Source organism: Geotrypetes seraphini, chromosome 4 (genome assembly GCF_902459505.1).
Source record: "Geotrypetes seraphini chromosome 4, aGeoSer1.1, whole genome shotgun sequence".
Taxonomy (NCBI): Eukaryota; Metazoa; Chordata; class Amphibia; order Gymnophiona; family Dermophiidae; genus Geotrypetes; species Geotrypetes seraphini.
Window position 1 is genome coordinate 41543909 of NC_047087.1, and position 19446 is coordinate 41563354.

The window sequence follows — 19446 nt, forward strand, 5'->3', positions numbered from 1 at the left end:
TAAAAGTATATACATGGTGGACCACGTGTTCTATTACCTGCTACTTATGGACAATTTTTCTTATGTAAATGCTCTTGCGCTGAACATCCAAGATTCCTTGAAAGTTTATGGAAAAACATGGATGTTGAAGTCAGTATTATAGCTAACTTACAACACAGGACAGTCAATCTTGCCCTGCCAAAATTCTCTCCTGTGGAAGCAACTTAGATTTTTTTTTTTTTTCATTTTGTTTCATGGATATTACTTCTTCAAAACTGGAACACAGCTTAACTATCTCTCTGTGACAAGTAAAGATACATACCTTAATCGGTAGACTCCTATATAATAAACTGAGAAATACTTCTTGGTAAACATTCATTCGTTCAAGGATATTTATTGTCCTCATAGACTCTGTTCTATTATCATATATCAATTCAAGGAACCCTAAGAATGTGAAAACATTTCAGCATATTAGTTATCGACACAATACTTGGTTTTTTTGCTTAGAGTTTCAGTAAAAAAAAAAAAAAAAAGATTTCTAGAACTTTCAATCAAGGATTTAACAGGTAGTTCCATCTGTCACAAAGCTTCTTTGCTGGGGGGGGTGGGGGACAACTCTGCCAAGTTGCATCATTACTTGGATACAACCAAAGTAATCTTCATATTTTCGGTATGTGTTTTCAATGGAAGTTAAGAACACCACCAAAAGAATAAACTCTTAATCAAGTGCTCTTTTTGACAGTACTGAAGATAGGTGACTTGCTGATTTGGAAAAAAAATTAAAAAAGGACTATGGGGTGATTCTATAATGGGGTGCCTTTCTGTTAGATGTCCCAATGCTGTGCATAAAGGCCTGAATTCTGTAAATGGCGCCATTATTGGTGACTGCTGTAAAAATAGCCACCGACGTGTCTCTTACCAAACTTATAAACTCCGCCCTATTTTCCCCAGAAATGGGACTTATTGCCTTGACCCCACTACTGAAAAAAGCTGACCTAGACCCTTTCACACTATCCAGCTAACGCCCAATAGCAAATATCCCTCTCCTAACCAAGATGCTAGAGCAGTGATGGCTAACCTTTTTGAGCCCGAATGCCCAAACTGCCGCACAAAACCAAAGAATTTCCTCAAAGTGCCAGCACGTCAATTAAACCTTAATAACAAGATTTTAGTATCTAAAAACTCTTTATAAAGTTGCCTGAACTATGTAACATCATTTTTAAAGGTTGGAATCTTTGTATTGTCAGAGAATCAATTTGATTCACAATCCTTTGATTTTCATTTCAATTTATTGGCAATTTATAATGTTTTAATGATTTCATTCAATTTAATGAATTTAGGAAGAATTTGATTCAGTTACACAATATATTTTAAATGTATTATTCACATAACATGTCAAATGTATCCTGAGTAAAAAAAAACGATAAACTTCTTAAAACTGTTAACTGTGTCAAGACTCGGTGTGCATTCCCAAAGAGTCTATACATGTTTTTTTGTAAAATTTACAATCAAATTAGAAAATAGTTAAATCATTACATTTCTAATAATATGATGTAAAGAAAACAAAAGAGCTTTCAATTAAATCAACCGTTTTTATTGGAAATTCCAGATTGGAATACATCAGGGCCATGTAAAGTCCCTTTTTTAAATAACATCTTTAAATAATATTTAAATAACTTAGAAAGTGTCTTAACTGCAAACTGAAAACGCTGCTTCATGTAAACATATGCATTGGGCATGCTCTGAAAAAAATTAATGTGATTTTTGTTGTTGCATGCATGCTGATAACTTGTCAATCCTTGGCTCATAGTGCGTTAATTTCAGAGCAACACATGCAGCACTCATGTCATCCGTTAATCTGTTTCTAGCATCTGATTTTATATGATTCAAAATCGAAAACAGCTGCTCACAAGCATAGGATGACCCAAACAAAGTAAGAAGAGCAATCCCAAGTGCTTTCATGGACTTAAAATTGTCTGGCAGAGAATTCCACGCTTTTAGGATTTCATTTTCAGAACTGCTAGCAGTGGTTTCATTTGTCACCCTTTCACACTCAATACGTTCAAGAGCCGCACGCAGGTCATTGAATTTACTTTTCCAGATAGAGCTTTCTTGAAATTCCAGTAGCTCCATTTCCAAATTTTGAATATCCAACCACTGTAAGCAGGAAAGATCAAGATCTTCAAATGTGGACTTTTCTGGGGAAGTTATAAATGAAAGGGTTGTCTCCATCTTACGGAACTGAGAAAATCTTTTACTAAAATTCTCCTTTGCTTCGGCTACAATGGTGGAATATGCTTTGTGGATTTCCTGGTGTTTTTTATGACTGTCCACAAATGTTGTAGAATTATCCAAATGTATTTTTAGGTTGGGAAAATATTTTAGCTGTCCACTCTCAAGGTCTTTTTCAAAAACATGCAATTTTCTCTCAAAAGCTTTGATGTCACTAAACATGCTTTCTGCTGTTTTTCCCATGCCTTGTAATTTTTTGTTTAGTACATTAAAGTGGTTAGTAAAATCTGTAAAGAACATGAGGTTGGTAAGCCAGGCCATGTTGGTGAGTTGAGGCTAGTCTTCCCCCTTTTCGTTCATAAATAGCCTAACTTCTTCCAAGCAGGCCACAAATCTCTCTAACACTCGTCCTCTGCTCAGCCACCGGACATTATTGTACATCAGTAAAGTGTTATATTGTGCCTGAACCTCATCAAGAAGGGCTTGAAATTGTCGAAAATTAAGAGCACGCGCCATGATGAAGTTCACCATTTCTGTTACATCTTTGAGGACATCGTCAAGTTTTTTGCTGCTTTCTTTGGCGCAGAGAGCCTCTTGATGTATTATGCAGTGAAATTGAATCAGTGGATGTTTTGCTTCCTTAGCAAAGAAATGAATGAATCCTGATGTTGTCCCCACCATGCTAGGTGCTCCATCGCTAGTAACTGAAACTACTTTTTCTGGACTTATGTCTAGTGATGAAAAAGCCTCCATCACAGCATTGTGGATATCTATCCCTTGTGTTCTTCCAGGCAAAGACAGCAGTTTTACCAGCTCTTCTCTCATGATGTCACCAGTAGCATAACACAAAATGAGCGCTAGTCTTGCATGGTTAGTAATATCTGTACTTTCATCCAAGCACATGGAGTAGAAAGGTGCTTTTTGTAAGTCGCAAGTAAGCTGTTGACTAACATCAGCAGCCATTCGCAGAACCCTATCTTTTGCAGTATTTCTGCTTAGCAGCATCTCAGAGATGCACTGCACAATTTTATCCTTGTTTTGGAAATCATGGAAGAGTGAATTACTCCCAGCCAAAATTGCCTTTTTGATAAAATCTCCATCAGAGAGGGGCTTACCATGTTTTGCCATGCACAGTGAAATTTGAAAGCTGGCAACTGTAAGATGATTAGTTTTTGAAAGATAGTTGCTAAAACTAAGAGACTGGGAGTGATATTTCTTTAATTTTCCTACAAGGAACTCTTTTCTTTGAGCTAAACCAAGTTCAGCAACACTGTTATGGTTGGTCTCAAAGTGACGTTTGACACTTGATGTGCGAGACACAACACTTTCATTACACATAATACACAATGCTTTCCCACTGCGTTCAATCACTCCATATGTACTCTGTCCAGGCCTCTTGGAATGGTCTTCCACTATCTGTTTTTGCTTTTTTTGCTGTACTCATTTTCTTTGTTCAAGACTTCAAGTCTACAAAAAGATAAAATTTGTATAATAAAAAAAATCTAATGAAGTGCTGTATACAAATCCGTCCCCATAAAAAAATATGTGATTGGGGAATTTTACTAATCGTAGACATCTGTTTTGGTCAAAAAATATACTGTCCGGGTGAAAACCGGACTTGTGCAACCTGAGTGTATGGGAAAAGGACTTTTATTTTTCATTATTGGAGCCTTTGTTATTTTATTATGATGTTTACAAAAACACTGTGAAGGGCCACATATACACTTTACTGTTTTTTGCTATATTGAGTTTTCCATAAGGTACAGCGCAGAGGATTAGTGTGTTGGTTGTTCACAGAGAGCCCAGCCCTCCTCTCAGCTTACTGAACTTCTCTATGCAATCATCATAAGCAGCTTTTTTATTTCCTCAAATTTAGCATGTCCCCCATGGAAGATACAGAGGTTTTTACAGAGGAGCACATTATTAGACATATTAACTTCCCCCCATATCCTCACCTCTCTAGCATGGGAGCACTAGGAACTGTTCCTGATTACAGATGTTACATGTGGAGTCACACTACAGCCTCACTGAGTTCCTGTGACAGACTCAGTGTGAAGCTTCTCTTCCTCCCCCCACTTCCCCCTCACACACTGCCTGGCTCATAGGATACTAAGGGGAAGACAGGCAGGCTAAACATCCACTCACAGGACTGCAGCCAGCACAGGAGGATGGGCCGCGGCCCACCGGGACAATGCCCGGTCCTCCCAATGGCCAGTCCGGCCCTGTTGCCAGGTGAGCTGCAAAGCAGACACCGGCACACTTGCCTCCCGCCGCGCCGCATATCTTAATTGCGGACTAGAGAGTTGCGCGGGGACAGAAATCCCACCCGTCCCCACCCGTCCCTGCCAAAGTCTCACCCGTCCCCACCCGTCCCCGTGAGGAATCCCACCCGTCCCCGTGAGGAATGCCTCCGTCCCCACCCGTCCCCGCGAGGAATGTCCTCTGTCCCCGCCCGTCCCTGTGAGGAATCCCCTCCGTCCCTATAAACTTCAGAAATAGTTATTTCATTTAATTATGCTACTGAATTAAAGGCTCTGGTAGAAACCCATTTACAAATAAGCAAAAAGACTTTATTAATTTGGAAATATTAATTGGGAAGAATACACACTTTGTAAACGGGTTTCTACCAGAGCCTCTTTTGTTTATAAATTTTTATCAACACAACTAATATACTACTTTATCCTGAAGCTAAAAAAAAAAGAAAAAAAGAAACAGAATTCTTTTCCTACCTTTGTTGCCTGGTTTCTGCTTTCCTCATGTTCTCATTCAGTTCCTTCCATCCACTGTCTCTCATCCTTCTGCGTCTTCCATTTGCTCTGTTACTGTGCTTCTGGCACCCATCTTCTTCCCTCCGCTCCCCCCATAGTCTGGCATCTCTGTCTTCTTCCCTGCCAGCATCTTCTCCCCACTCTCTTCCCCATTTCCTTTCAGCGTCCTTCTCCCCCCTTTGTCTTCCCCATGGCCTTTCAGCATCCTTCTCCACCCCCCTCCCGTCTTCCCCATGGCCTTTCAGCGTCCTTCTCCACCCCACCCCCCATCTTCCCCATGTCCTTTCAGCGTCCTTCTCCACCCCTTTGTCTTCCCCTTGTGCTTTCAGCATCCTCCCCCCCGTCTTCCCCATGTCCTGTCAGCGTCCTTCTCCCCCTTCTGTCTTCCACAAATGCTTTCAGTGTCCTTTCCCCCCACCCCGTCTTCCCCATGGCCTTTCAGCGTCTTTCTTCACCCCTTTGTTTTCCCCAGTGCTTTCAGCGTCCTTCTCTCCCGCCCCGGGTGCAGCACAGCCGGCCAGGTCCCCTTACTTTTGTGGCGCTTCCGTGACCGACAGACCGACAACAGCCCCGGTCTGACAAACCTCCCTGCCCTTAACCGCGAATCTAAATTTCCTTCTTACAGCTGCTGTAAGAAGGTAATTTAGATTCGCGGTTAAGGGCAGGGAGGTTTGTCGGACCGGGGCTGTTGTCGGTCGGTCGGGTTAGTGCCACAAAAGTAAGGGGACCTGGCCGGCTGTGCTGCACACGGGGCGGGGCGGGGCGGACCGCCCCCTCCCTTGGTAGCCACTCGAGCCGCGAGGCTACTCCTCCTTATCTACCCTGCCTGCAGTACAGAGCCGAACGGAAGTCTTCCCAACGTCAGCGCAGACGTCGGAGGGAGGGAGGGCTTTGTTTACCGACGTCAGCGCTGACGTCGGGAAGACTTCCGTTTGGCTCTGTGCTGCAAGCAGAGCAGGTAGGGAGAAAAGCTGCGCGACTTAGTACATCCAGCCCCGCAGGAACCCCGCGACCCTCGGAGGCGTCCCCACAGGATCCCCGCGACCCGTGCAGCTCTCTATTGCGGACCTTCCCGCGTGCCAGCTGCAAGGCCTTCGCGTGCCACAGGTTCGCCATCGCTGTGCTAGAGTCTATCATATCTACCCAACTCTCATCCTATTTAGAGATTCTCTATTCTCCTACCTTACCAATATGGCTTTCGACCCAACTTCAGCACCGAATCGCTTTAATCTCAAAGGTCCAACAACTTAATTCTCTTAATAAGTTCGCTGTTCTTCTACAATTCGATCTTTCTGCAGCTTTTGACGTCGTCCATCATGATATTCTAGTTCACCAACTCTCCGAGATAGGCATTAACTCCACAGTCCTAGACTGGTTCTCAAAATTCTTATGTTCCCACTCTACTGAATACTCATTGATTGGACTTGCCACTAACATACTTTACCAATTAGATCATCATAATTCAGTAATTCTTTTCTCTCTTGATTTATCAGCAGCATTCGATACTATCGATCACGTACTACTTCTAGACAGACTGAAAACAATAGGAGTCGGTGGTCAAGTCCTTGACTGGTTTCATTCTTTCCTTTCCGATCGCTCATCTACGGTTATCTTTAAAGACACAGTTTCAAAACCTTATACCACTAATTACGGTATTCCTCAAGGATCAATATTGTCACCACTTCTGTTTAATATTTTTCTTTCTCCTCTGCTTTACCTATGTCAATCAATAGGCTTTACTACTTTCACCTATGCCGACGATGTTCAACTGCTTCATCCACTGAATCCAGATAATAAAAATGAAATAATTGAAATAAATAGAAAACTAGGAGATATTAAACAATGGCTTAACTTAAACATGTTAGCCCTAAACGTACAAAAATCCAAAACATTATTTTTCCCTTGGAAAAAAGATATAAACTTAAATATTCCGTTTACTCTAGATAACGTTCAATTAAATTCAGTAAGATCCCTAAAAATATTAGGAGTTACAATAGATGATAGGTTATCCTTCCATGAACACATTACTAATACTGTCAGAACATGTTTCTTCAAATTGCATATGATCCGATCAATTGCCAAATTTTTAGAGCCAAAATCACTAAACATACTGATTCACTCATTAATTATTTCAAAACTTGATTATTGTAACTCTTTATTAATAAATGTTACTCAAAAAGAGAAAAAACGTCTGCAGATAGTTCAAAATACGGCAATCAAATTAATACACAACCGCAAAAAATTTGACCATGTTACACCGCTCTTGATCGAATCACATTGGCTCCCTATCACCCACCGCATTACTTTTAAGATCTTACTTTTAGTCTTTAAAACATTGATTACAAATGAACCCCAATTCATCAATAGATTACTCATTCCATATAGTACTTCACGCTCTCTAAGATCCACTGATCAAAAACTTCTAACAGTTCCATCACTAAAAGTCATTGGAACTCGTCGCACTGACATCTTCTCTGTAATAGCCCCACAATTATGGAACAGTTTGCCCCAGTATCTCAGAGTAGAAAGTGATCTGAAACAGTTTAAAAGCAGCTTAAAGAGTTTCCTTTTTAAAGATGCGTTTAATGTGTGAACTTAATCAAGGAATTTTACTACAATTTTTTTTTTACCTTTTTATTTCCCTGTGATTTCCCTTCCCTGTTGTATTTTTACCATTTATGTTTTCTTTAATATATACGATTGTAGTTCTACCCTTTCTTTCCTCATGTGTCTGTTAGTTTGTATGATTTTATTTATTATTCTGTATGATAATGTGTTAAATTTATGTATCCTTTTATAATTAATCTGTTGTATCTATTTTTTATCTGTAAATCGCTTAGCAATTTAAATTAAGCGATTCAACAAGTTAAAAATAAACTTGAAACTCTTACACTGTCAACATGAATGGCACTTCATCCTCCCCCTGGAAACCGATATGTAGAGTCCCGCAGGACTCACCTCTATCTCCTATTCTTTTCAACATCTATATGTCCTCCCTGAAACTCCTCCATCTATCCCCCCTAGAAACACTTTACGAGATTCAAAGATGGCGACGAGAGCGGACGCCTGAGCGCGAGGCTCCCTCTCTTGTTCTCGGCCGGCGTTGCTTTTTCGTTTGAATTAGCAGTTCTCTTACCTTAATATGGGTAAGAGAAAAGGAGCCCTTCGCGGCAACCCTCCAGCGGCGGTAGCGGCACCGCGTCTGGTGCAGTCCACAATCGAGGAAACCTTGGCCCGCTCGGGCGAATCTGCGGTGGCTACTTCAGGGGCGAGCCCGAATTCGTCGGGCGAACTCAGCCGGCAATTTTGGGCGATGTTAAGCCCGGAACAGAGGCAGCCACCCCCACAACCCGGAAGCAATGCAGTTTCGGGAGTTCCTGATGCATCATGGACCCGGGAGGAGTCTTTGATCCTCAGTGAAGGAGGGCTGGTAGCTCCAAATACATCTGGAGCCGAAGAAGAAACTGTAGTACACCGACAGCTTACCCACACTGCAGGAGAGGAGAGAGGAGCTTCGGGAGGAAGTAAGATCACTTTTGGGGTGTTGGAGAAGCCTAAGGTAATAGATATGGAGGCTTTATGGCAGGCCATTTCAGTTATGGACGCTAACCTCAAAATGTCTTTTTCCACTTTAAATACTGACTATGGGACTATCAACTCTAAAGTGGAGCAACAGGGTTTGGCCCTTAAAGATTTAAGTGAGAAAATAGAAAAACAGGAGTCAAGAATTTGTGGAATGGAATCATTGGACTTGGAATTAGTAAAAGAAAGAACATTTATTGCTAGAAAAATGGAAAGTTTCGAGAACCAATTAAGGAAAAACAACTTGAGACTCCTAAATTTTCCAAAATGTCCCTTAATTTCACCAATGGAGATGGCAAGAAAGTATTTTAAGGAAATTTTGCTTATTCCAACTAGAGAGTTGCGCGGGGACAGAAATCCCACCCGTCCCCACCCGTCCCCGCCAAAATCCCACCCATCCCCACCCGTCCCCGTGAGGAATCCCTCCGTCCCCACCCGTCCCCGTGAGGAATCCCTCCGTCCCCACCCGTCCCCGCGAGGAATCCCCTCCGTCCCCACCCGTCCCCGCGAGGAATCCCCTCCGTCCCCACCCGTCCCCGCGAGGAATCCCCTCCGTCACCATCCTTCCCTATAAACTTCAGAAATAGTTATTTTATTTAATTATGCTACTGAATTAAAGGCTCTGGTAGAGACCCATTTACAAATAAGCAAAGAGACTATTAATTTGGAAATATTAATTGGGAAGAATACATACTTTGTAAATGGGTTTCTACCAGAACCTCTAATGTAAATATAAAATATAAATACTCAGCTGATGAGAACCCACAAACTGTCAGCTGAGGACTTCCTTTGCAGTTGGCCTGGGGTCCCTTTTGCCAAGCTTGGCAGGCAGCAGTAGCGTCCCTGAGTCACAGATGCTGGCACCTCAGTGGCTCATGGATGCTGCCAGCGACTGCTGCGCTTGGTGGAGGGGAGTTCTGACCATCTCTAGAGGAGGTCCTCTGCTGGCGGTGCTTGGGGATCCCCACCAGTCACAGCAAGGGCCAACAAGTACTTCAACACTGTAGAAATAAAACCAGAAATGCATTTCCTTTTCTTTTGAACACAAAACAAAGATATCTGCCATATACATTTCCCAAGGCAGATGACTCTATGCAATGTCACCTCGGTAACAAAATACAAAAATAGACAAATACACCCCCTCCCTTTTTACTAAACCACAATAGTAGGTTTTAGCACAGGGAGTTACGCTGAATGCCTCGCGCTGCTCTCAATGCTCATAGGTTCCCTGCGCTAAAAAACAATATTGCGGTTTAGTAAAAGGGAGCCATAGTGCAAAATATAGACAGCAGATATAAATTCTCAAAACAGACACATTTTGATCACTAAATTGAAAATAAAATCATTTTTCCTATCTTTGCTGTTTGGTGATTTCATGAGTCTCTGGTTGCACTTTCTTCTTCTGACTGTGCATCCAATCTTTCTTCCTTTCTTTCAGCCTCCTGTATGTTTCCTCTCCTCCAGACCTCATTCTCTCCCCCAACTTTTTCTTTCTGTCTCCCTGTTCCCCCTTCTTTCTGTCTCTCTGTCTGCCCCCTTTCTTTCTTTCTCCGTGCCCTCCCCCAAGCCACTCGGTTTGCTGCCACCGCCATCGGGGAATAGTCCCCAAGCCACCGCTGTCCCAAGCTTTCCCTGCAGAAGCGTCGCGCTGACCAGCATTCCGCTCCCTGACGTCAATTCTGACGTAGGAGAGGAAGTTCCGGGCCAACAAGGCATTTCTCCTCATTCCATCCAGCCTGAGCCCCATCTCTCCTTGATCCAGCATTTCCCTTCTGTGTCTGTCAGAATTACCATTCCACCTATTTTCCAGCATCACCCTTCTTTGTGTCCATCTCACCTATATCCCTATCTCACCACTTTTTCAGAATCTTCATTTGTCTCTGTCCTTGTCTTTACCCCATATTCACCATTTGCCCTTTCAATGTCTTTATCTCCCCCCCCCACACACACTTTTTCAGCATTACTTCTATGTCTCTATTTCACCTCCTCTTCATGTCCCCTCTGTATCTCTATCCTTATTCAGAAGGTCCTGCTTACCCTTTCTCTTCTTTGTGTCACTATCTCCATTTTCAGCTTTCCCCCCTTTTCCTTTGTTAATGCACCCTGTAGCCAGAATCTTTCCACCCTCCCTCCACTCCGGCCCAACCCAGTATGAAATATTTCCTTTTGTTTCTCTCCCCTCTCTCTTCTCCTCCCTCACCCACGAGTCCTGCATCTGGCCCTCTCCCTTCTACCTGCACCTGGCAACACCCCCCTGCTCCGCGGCTCTCTTAAGCAACTCGTCAGCAGCGGTGATCAAGACAAGCTGCCGACATCGAGGCCTTCCCTCTACGAGTCCCACCTTTGTGGAAAAAGGAAGTTGAAACAAGCGGGACTCGCAGAGGGTAGGCCCCGACGTCAGAAGCTGCTGCTGAGTTGCCGAAGAGAGCCGCAGGTAGAAGGGAGAGGGAGATAGGAAGGCTGTAGAAGCTCCGGAGCATGACACCGAACCCGGCCAGGATGATTTCTTTTTCAGGCTGCTTCTGCCGCTGCCATCCCCCACCCGAAATGACAAAAAACAGCCTAATGCCCGCGTCGGGAAATAGCCATGCTGAGCAGTGAGCTCAGCACGTACACAGATGAAAGCCTTGCTTGCTGATTGGTCCGGCGGCACGGTGGGGCGGGGCCGCCGGACCAATCAGCAAGCAAGGCTTTCATCTGTGTACGTGCTGAGCTCACTGCTCAACATGGCTATTTCCCGACACGACGCCAGACTTGTAATCTGCATGCTTGCATCGCCAGAATTTAGGTAGGTTGTTTTCATCCCCGTGGGAGTCCCGTGGGCAAGGGGGCGTCCCCGTGGGAGTCCCGTGGGTCAGGGGGGCATCCCCGTGGGAGTCCCGTGGGCCAGGGGGCGTCCCCGTGGGAGTCCCGTGGGCCAGGGGGGGAACCCGCGGGATCCCCGCGGGACCCGCGGGATCCCCGCGATCCCCGTTCCCGTGCAGACCTCTAATTCCAACTGAAAGTTTGCCACCTATTGTTAGAGCTAATTACTTTCAAATTAAGAGACCTGTGGAAGTTTCCACTCCTAATGAGATTCAAGGGACTAACAATGAAAATATGAACTTAACAACTTTTCTGGAAAACTCCTTGGAGGTTATAACGGAAAGGAAAACCCTGTTAATAACTCTCGCTTTGGAAAGTGATAGAGAATATATATTGCGTTTGTATTTTCGTCATATTAATGATCAGTTTTTAGGTTCTAATGTTCGAATATTTCCTGATATGTCTTTAAGATCCCAGAGGCGTAGGAAAGAATTCTTGGCATTAAGGCCAAGAGTCCTTGCCTTGGGGGCAAATATTTTGTTGAAATTTCCTGTAAAATGTTTTGTGTCTTATCAGAACAAGAATTACTTGTTTTTTGAACCTAAACAACTGGTAGGATTTATAGAATCCAAAGAGCAAGTAGTGACTATGGCTGAGAATGTATAACCTGCCATGAATGGTTGTAGCACCGCAGATAATTGCCGCTTTCTAGGTTGGATAAAGATTGTTTCTATTGTTAATTATTTTCTAAAAATCTCCCTTCAAAGTATGTGGACTAAATATATTGGAAGTATAAATGAATAACCAAAACACTGATTTAAGTGGAATTGGTTTATAAGTTTTCTTTTTAATAATTTCTGTTAATCTGAAATACAAGTAATGTATTGCTTGTTTGTATTGATAAAATTGAATAAATAAAAAAAAAAAAATAAAAAAAAAGAAACACTTTACACTCATGCTGATGACATCCTTGTCCTCCTCGAGACCGACTCAAACCTCACTAACCTCTCTGAGAACATATTTTCATGTATAACGAACCTCCAATCCTGGGCCCTCACCATACAAATGAAACTGAACGAGTCCAAAACAAAAACTACTTTGGTTCGGCCCAAAATTAGACCAACTACCCACCTTCATCCCACTGTCCTCTGGCTCCACACTGCAGCTTGAGTTCTCAAGCAAAGTTCTGGGCATCATCATTGATTGTCCTTCAACGACCACCTCAATTCCTTGGTAAAAAAAAATGCTTTTTCAGCCTTCACATGCTGAGGAAAGTGAGATCCTGCTTCCATCAAAAACACTTTACCATCCTTGTTCAATCCATCATCCTTTCCAGACTGGACTATTGCAACTCTATCTACTTAAGCCTAACAAAGAAAAGCCTTCAAAGACTTCAGCGGATTCAGAATGCCGCGGCTAAACTTATCTTCGCAAAAAGAAAATTTGACCATGTCTCACCGCTCCTGTCCAAGCTCCACTGGCTTCCAGTAATCTCCAGGGTCCACTTTAAATGCGCCTGCCTAACTTTCAAGATCCTACATGGCATCCTTCCTCCCTTTATTCCACTTTCTTGGAATTCCTCAAATCCTAATACCACCAGATCCACCCAAAAATTAAAACTATCCTTTCCCTCATCAAAAGGCATTTCCCATGCAGGAGGGACCTCCCTCCCCTTCAGAATCACTGAGCTCTGGAACAACCTTACCTCCCCACTTCGGAATCTGAGCTCCCTCCAACTTTTCCGTAAACATCTGAAAACTTGGCTATTTTCAAAAATGTAATATTTCCTTCCTCTCTGGTATATTAAGCCCCTCTAAACATTCTTTATACTAAGGCCTTTAACCCTTCATTGGAGTTCCTTTTCTATCCCAGCTCCTGTAAACCGTGCCGAGCTCTATGATTGTGGAGAGGATGCAGTATACAAACCTAAGGTTTAGTTTAGTTTAGTGTCAATCAAGCAATGGCGTCGTTTACACAATCCAACTACGAATTGTATTTCTCCCCCTATCCCTCCTGTTCCAATGCGTTTATGACTGTTTTGTCTTAATTATGTCTCCCCAATGATTTTAAAATTTTATATTATGACCCTGTACACCACTTAGACAACTTTTTTAGGCAGTATATCAAATTTTAAATAAAACTTGGAAAGGTAGATGCCAGAAATGCAGGTCAGAATTTAAAAGGCCTATATTTCCGGCGCCTACCGTTCACGAGAATCGCGCCTATGGAAGCCTCTACAGTTGCGTTAGGTGTTGTGAAGCACCTCCATAGGCCGGATAATGGCAGCCTTTTTGAAGGCGCTCTTAGGCGCATCCATTTTTTTTAAAACTGAGTTTTAATTGGTTTTTAATTGGTACAGTCAATTAGTGCGCCAATTAAACCAATTAAACCCAATTAAGTTAGGTGGCGGTATGTACAGCACTATAGAAATGTTAAATAGTAGTAGTAGGGCACCTACTACTCCCTAACTTCAGGTGCTGTTTTTAGAATCGGGCCTGAAGTACCTATTTTGTAATGGCATCTGCACATTCGTATTTCGTTATAGAATACAAGTACGGTAGGACACCAATGATCTGGATTAACCTCGGCAGAGAGCAGTCCAGATAATGGAATCTGGATGATTGGACATTATTTTTTTTGTTTTGTTTTTAATAATACATGTGACAAAATGCCATCTGCGCCCCCCCACCCCCGACAAGAAAAGACAGCGTTCCACCTCCCTCCAGGACCCAGAGGAATGACGGGCCCAAGACTTACCTTGTTTCCCTGCTGGTCTAGCGGTGAAATGGGGCAGGAACAATTCCTGCCCTTTCAGCAATGAAAATGGCTGCCAAAACTTCCAGTGGCAGTCTCGTGAGGCTGCTGCTTAACCTCATGAGACTGCAGCCGGGTCATCACTGAAAGAGCATGGACAGGAGCGAGCGGGCATCGCTCCTGCCCCAACGTGCCGCTGGACTACCAGGGAAACAAGGTAGGCCTGGGGTCCTTCCTCTGGGTCCTAGAGGGGGTTGTGGTGTTGACAGCCCAGGAAAATCTCTTGGTTGAGGGGGAGCTGATGGCAGCGGCGGCAGCTGTGGAGAAGGAACACTAGTGGGAGGGAAGGTGATAGGAATGGGACTTCAGGGGGGGAACTCAAATATAGAATGAAACTCCCGAAGCAATCCGGATAGTTGGACATCCAATTGGCATTTAGATAAATCAATGTCCTACTGTATAACCCATTCGCTTAAATTATTTTATTGTGAACTGCTTTGATTATTTCCTTTTGAAAGGAAGTATATAAAGTGCCTAATAAACCATATCAGCTCACCTAACATTTGCGTGGCAGTAGTTACACCAGACACATAGCTTGCATGTCTGTTGATGCATAAATGCAGTAAAGGTGTTTGTAATGTTATTTGCATAAGTGGGAGCCCCACCCATGCTCCACCCATTTGTAGGCCTCCTAGGATTTTCACCATGGAACATTTGCAGGCCCTTATAGAATAGCATGTGGGCATTTATATAGGGGAGAGTGAGGCGCAGTGGTTAAAGCTACAGCCTCAGCACCCTAAGGTTGTGGGTTCAAACCCACACTGCTCCTTGTGACCCTGGGCAAGTCACTTAATCTCCCCATTGCCCCAAGTATATTAGACAGATTGTGAGCTCACCAGGAAGACAGGGAAAATACATGAATATCCGAATATCCATGTAAACCATTCTGAGCTCCCCTGGGGGAACAGTACAGAAAATTGGATAAATAAATATGTGAAGAGTTTCAGCCTCTGATAACCAGAGCTGGTATTATGACATCATAATACCTCATTCCACCAATGCCTAAGAACCAACCTCATCAGTGATGTCACAATGGCTTGATTGTCCTAGACTTGGCTCACTTTTTCTACATTAATGCTTTCCTGTCCTGAAAATGATTTTATGGAATCTTGTGTTTCCATCTTGTAGGATGAATTTAAAAGAAGATTTTAATAATGATACCGTTAATGTATTCTTGTGTTTGTCTTGTTGAAACATGTTTAGCATTTCTTAAATATGTATGCATGTAATTTTGTAAACCGCATAGTTATTATGCAGTATATAAATTTTTAAATACATAAATAAATAGATTTTTATTTCTAAAATTGACCCTGATGCTCCACAGAAAGAAAATCCGCCATAAACAATAGACTCTGTGGAGAAGTGATGTTCCTGATGTAGGCTTTATTAAAATGTCAACTTAACAATAAAGCCTACATCAGGAACATCACTTCTCTGCAGAGTCTTTTTTTTTTTTTTTTACAGTGGTTGAAGCTACAGCCTCAGCACCCTGAAGTTGTGGGTTCAAACCCAAGCTGCTCCTTGTGACCCTGGGCAAGTCACTTAATCCCCCCATTGCCCCAGGTACATTAGATAGATTGTGAGCCCACCGGGACAGACAGGGAAAAATGCTTGAGTACCTGAATAAATTCATGTAAACCATTCTGAGCTTCCCTGGGAGAATGGTATAGAAAATTGAATGAATGAATAAATAAATAAAGTGCCAGTTTTGTTCAGTATTTATGCACACAAGGCATGTGGAACCACAGGTATCATTATAGAATTGCCTTTTAAGAGACTGGAGGTCAACAACTTGAAACACGGCAGTTAAAAATGTTTAATCAAACACATGTTTGGCTGACTGTACAGAGAGTCCACACCCCTCCCCAAAACATCAGTCTCTGAGATATTGACTTGGCATACTTCATGATATCCTCAGCATTGTAATTGCAACTTCTAAGGCACAGAGATGTCAAAAGCTGGCAGACATGGAAGCAATGCAAAACAGTATAATCTGCATACTAAGGGCTCCTTTTATCAAGGCGTGCTATAGGGGTTAGCGCGTTAGACATTTCATCATGCGCTAACCCCTGCGGCAATCCAAAAAGCTAACGTCTCACCAATGGAGGCATTAGCGACTAGCACGGCAGGCGGTTTAACGCGCGGTATTCCATGCGTTAAACCCCTACCGCGCCTTGATAAAAGGACCCCTAAATCTCACCAACAAAAAAAAGTGCTAAAAATGACCATTGTGTAGGAAATTTTTAATGGCTGGCTCTTGATAGTTTGATAACTTTACCAATTAAACTAACCTCTTGTTTTATTAATCAACAGAATGCACGTTTAATAAACAATCCTCTAGTGGTCAATATAGAAACCACTAATAATTTGTTTAAGGCACAAACGTGAAACTAATAATAAATATATTGAAAATGCGTTTGTGAAATTCAGTTATAAGCAGGGATTCATCCAGACCACATATACCTAAAGATAGCTGACATACTCAGGGTTGGGTACTTGTGTAGTCCCAACTGCCCTCAATTGAGGTTTATTTTTCTCCTTTCCATCTTTTTTGATTTTGAGTATGTCAGCTATCTTTAGGTATATGTGGTCTGGATGAATCCCTGCTTATAACTGAATTTCACAAACGCATTTTCAATATATTTATCAATATAGAAACCAACCACATATACTAAATTATGACCATTAAGAAATTACTGAGACTTGAGAAGCATAATATACAGAAAATTGCCACACTGTACCTTGCTTTATAGATGATGCATGCAGGAACTGTTTGTAATAGGAATAATAAAGTCCACATTCGGTTCTGAAAGAGATCTCCTTCTCCACCTCCTTAAAATTAAATGGCAGAAAATGTGTCAAAGCCATAATTTTGTATAGATAGGTCAGAAGGAGGGACATGCAACTAAGGGAATTCAGAATGGCAGTGTATTTTTAAAAAGGATACACATATGGATGTAGGAATATGTATATATATGGCAGCTTGTACATTGGGAAAAGCCATTTTATAAAATAATATGTTCAAAAAAACAAGCGGCATCACACTAGGCTTTAGCAAGGTAATTTTATAACAAGTTACTTATATGTAGAAACATAGAAAGATGACGGCAGAAAAGGGCTATAGCCCATCAAGTCTGCCCACTCTACTGACCCACCCCAATAAGTCTAGATGCTAGTGATTCGTCCTACGTAGGGATCCCACGTAAATGTCCCATTTACTCTTAAAAGTCGAGCACGCTGGTGGCCTCGACCACCTGCACCGGAAGCTTATTCACATATGTGCTTGTTTTTAACCTCTTTTACAAAGGTACAGTCACCTATTTGTTTTTAAAATTAAAAGGTAAACCAGAAGAAAATCATGGACAGACTGAAGCCACAAACACTTAAGACTGCTTAAAAAGTTAAATCATGAATAGCACACTAATTTCTGTGTTATTACACGCAGACATTTCGTTAACATTTCTTTCTTTATAAATTTAAACCTTTGGGGACATATTTAATATAGGGTTCAATTTTTGTAATGTATATTTCACATTCTTTATTGCATTGCCTATTGCTGTAAATTTCCCTTCCTGTGACAATCATCCACATTCTCTCAGCTTTTCCTCCATTTTTTTTTTTCTTTTTTACTAGGACTCTAGAAATGAAAACCAAAGCCGAAAGATCATAAGTGCTTTGTTTCTGCTTCAGAAAAATTAGGCGTTATTACTTCATGTGCCAGTTCCCTCTACAAAAGCATTTGGTCAAAGTAATTAAGCTTAATTCATATTTGCTGAGCCTAAGTATTAACCATGAGTATCCAGTTTGGAAAACGTCTACCCAGCTTACAGGGTCAGTCATTATATATTGCTGCTATGTTCTCAAGTGAAATGACAGGGCTTATTCCACCAACTCTCTCAACTTCTGTGATGAGTGAAAAATCACCTAAGCAGCTATATAACTTAAAAGTTCATTTCACCAATCTTAGCATCTACATTTCAGTCTCATTCATCCCACCTTGCTGTTCTTCTGCTTTTCATAAAAGCTAGTACGTCCAGCTCCACAAATTAAAAATAAATATGCTGAAAGTGTTTGCATCTCAACCCCTGTAGCACACAGATAAAAGGGTCAGTCTGCAGCAAATCATTTAAAAAAAAAAAGAAAGGGGGGGGTGGGGGTGGGGGGAATGCATCTCATCAAGACTGAGAACTAAAATGAGCTTACCTCAAGATTGGAAAACCAAAGAAGATTTTCATGCACAGTATGGACGATCCAAGCATGGAGCAGTCCTAGCAATATTCCTATCACTAATCTAATTAGCTCCTTCACAATAGGCCACTGTTCAAAGGGCTGATCTGCATCACTAAGTTTCCAGCCTCCACGGCTGTCATTCTGGTTACTGTCATGCTTTTTACCTCTACCAGCCCTAGTCAGAAATTTGCTTCTCCTCTGTAAAGTCATGGCGAGCGACTTAGCTGTTGCCGTGGTGAAATAACGGCTCTAATCCGTTATGGATAATTTGCTTCAGTGGCTGGAAATAATTCTTAATCCTAATAGCTATGCATCTCTCCCCCACAGAAGCGTCTGATGAAATTATACCAAAAATAACAAAGGTAAGACCAGATTTATAAGAAATACAACTTATTCCACCTCCGTAATACTAAACATTCAGTGGGTGTTGCAGAGGGGAACTCTGGACCAAGCTGAGAGGCATCATCTGCTTGGTCAGTGGCAAACGTCAACTGAACAATAAAAATGCACACATACATACACTTACAAAAATAAGGCTAAGCTACATGTGTGTTACATCATCAAGGAGGCTACGTTGAAACTCTGTGCCAGTTTGGTTATGTTGGAATACATTTCCTGCTCTTCTGCTCAGTGGAAAAAGTTAAACATCGTTTAAAAAAAAATTACTCTGAAAAACTCCACCCTTTCTAAACCGAAATGGGCAGATGTGAATTCATCCCTGCAACCATAACTTATTTTATACAAACAGAACATGGAGATTTAATGGACTGCGTTTTATTATGGTTTTAAATTAATTTCAATGTATGGATTAATCTGAAATTTAGCACTTAAATAATAAACATGCTCAAAGAAATAAATAGAAGCATCTAACAATACCATTCCATACACAGCAATAACAAAAGTAAAAAATACTTCCAAATAGACGTTTGATATGAATTCCTTGTGTAACTGGTATATTAATCATATCAAATGGGTTCCTATGATCTGTAAGTAATGCAAGAGTTAATTTGTGAGCTAGAGATGCCTAAATAAATGA

At 41.9% G+C, this 19446-nt stretch overlaps 1 protein-coding gene across 7 annotated transcripts in view; it reads right to left on the minus strand.

Annotated features, from left to right (window-relative positions):
- DPY19L3 (dpy-19 like C-mannosyltransferase 3) overlaps nucleotides 1-19446 on the minus strand; it is a 127402-nt gene that overhangs the window by 91511 nt on the left and 16445 nt on the right. For all 7 annotated transcript variants that reach the window (XM_033940400.1, XM_033940399.1, XM_033940403.1 and 4 more), the window contains exons 4-5: nucleotides 16922-17012; nucleotides 302-423 (exon numbers count right to left, since the gene is read on the minus strand). In XM_033940400.1, the coding sequence (XP_033796291.1) occupies nucleotides 302-423; nucleotides 16922-17012 (213 nt within the window). The remainder of the gene's footprint in view (nucleotides 1-301; nucleotides 424-16921; nucleotides 17013-19446) is intronic.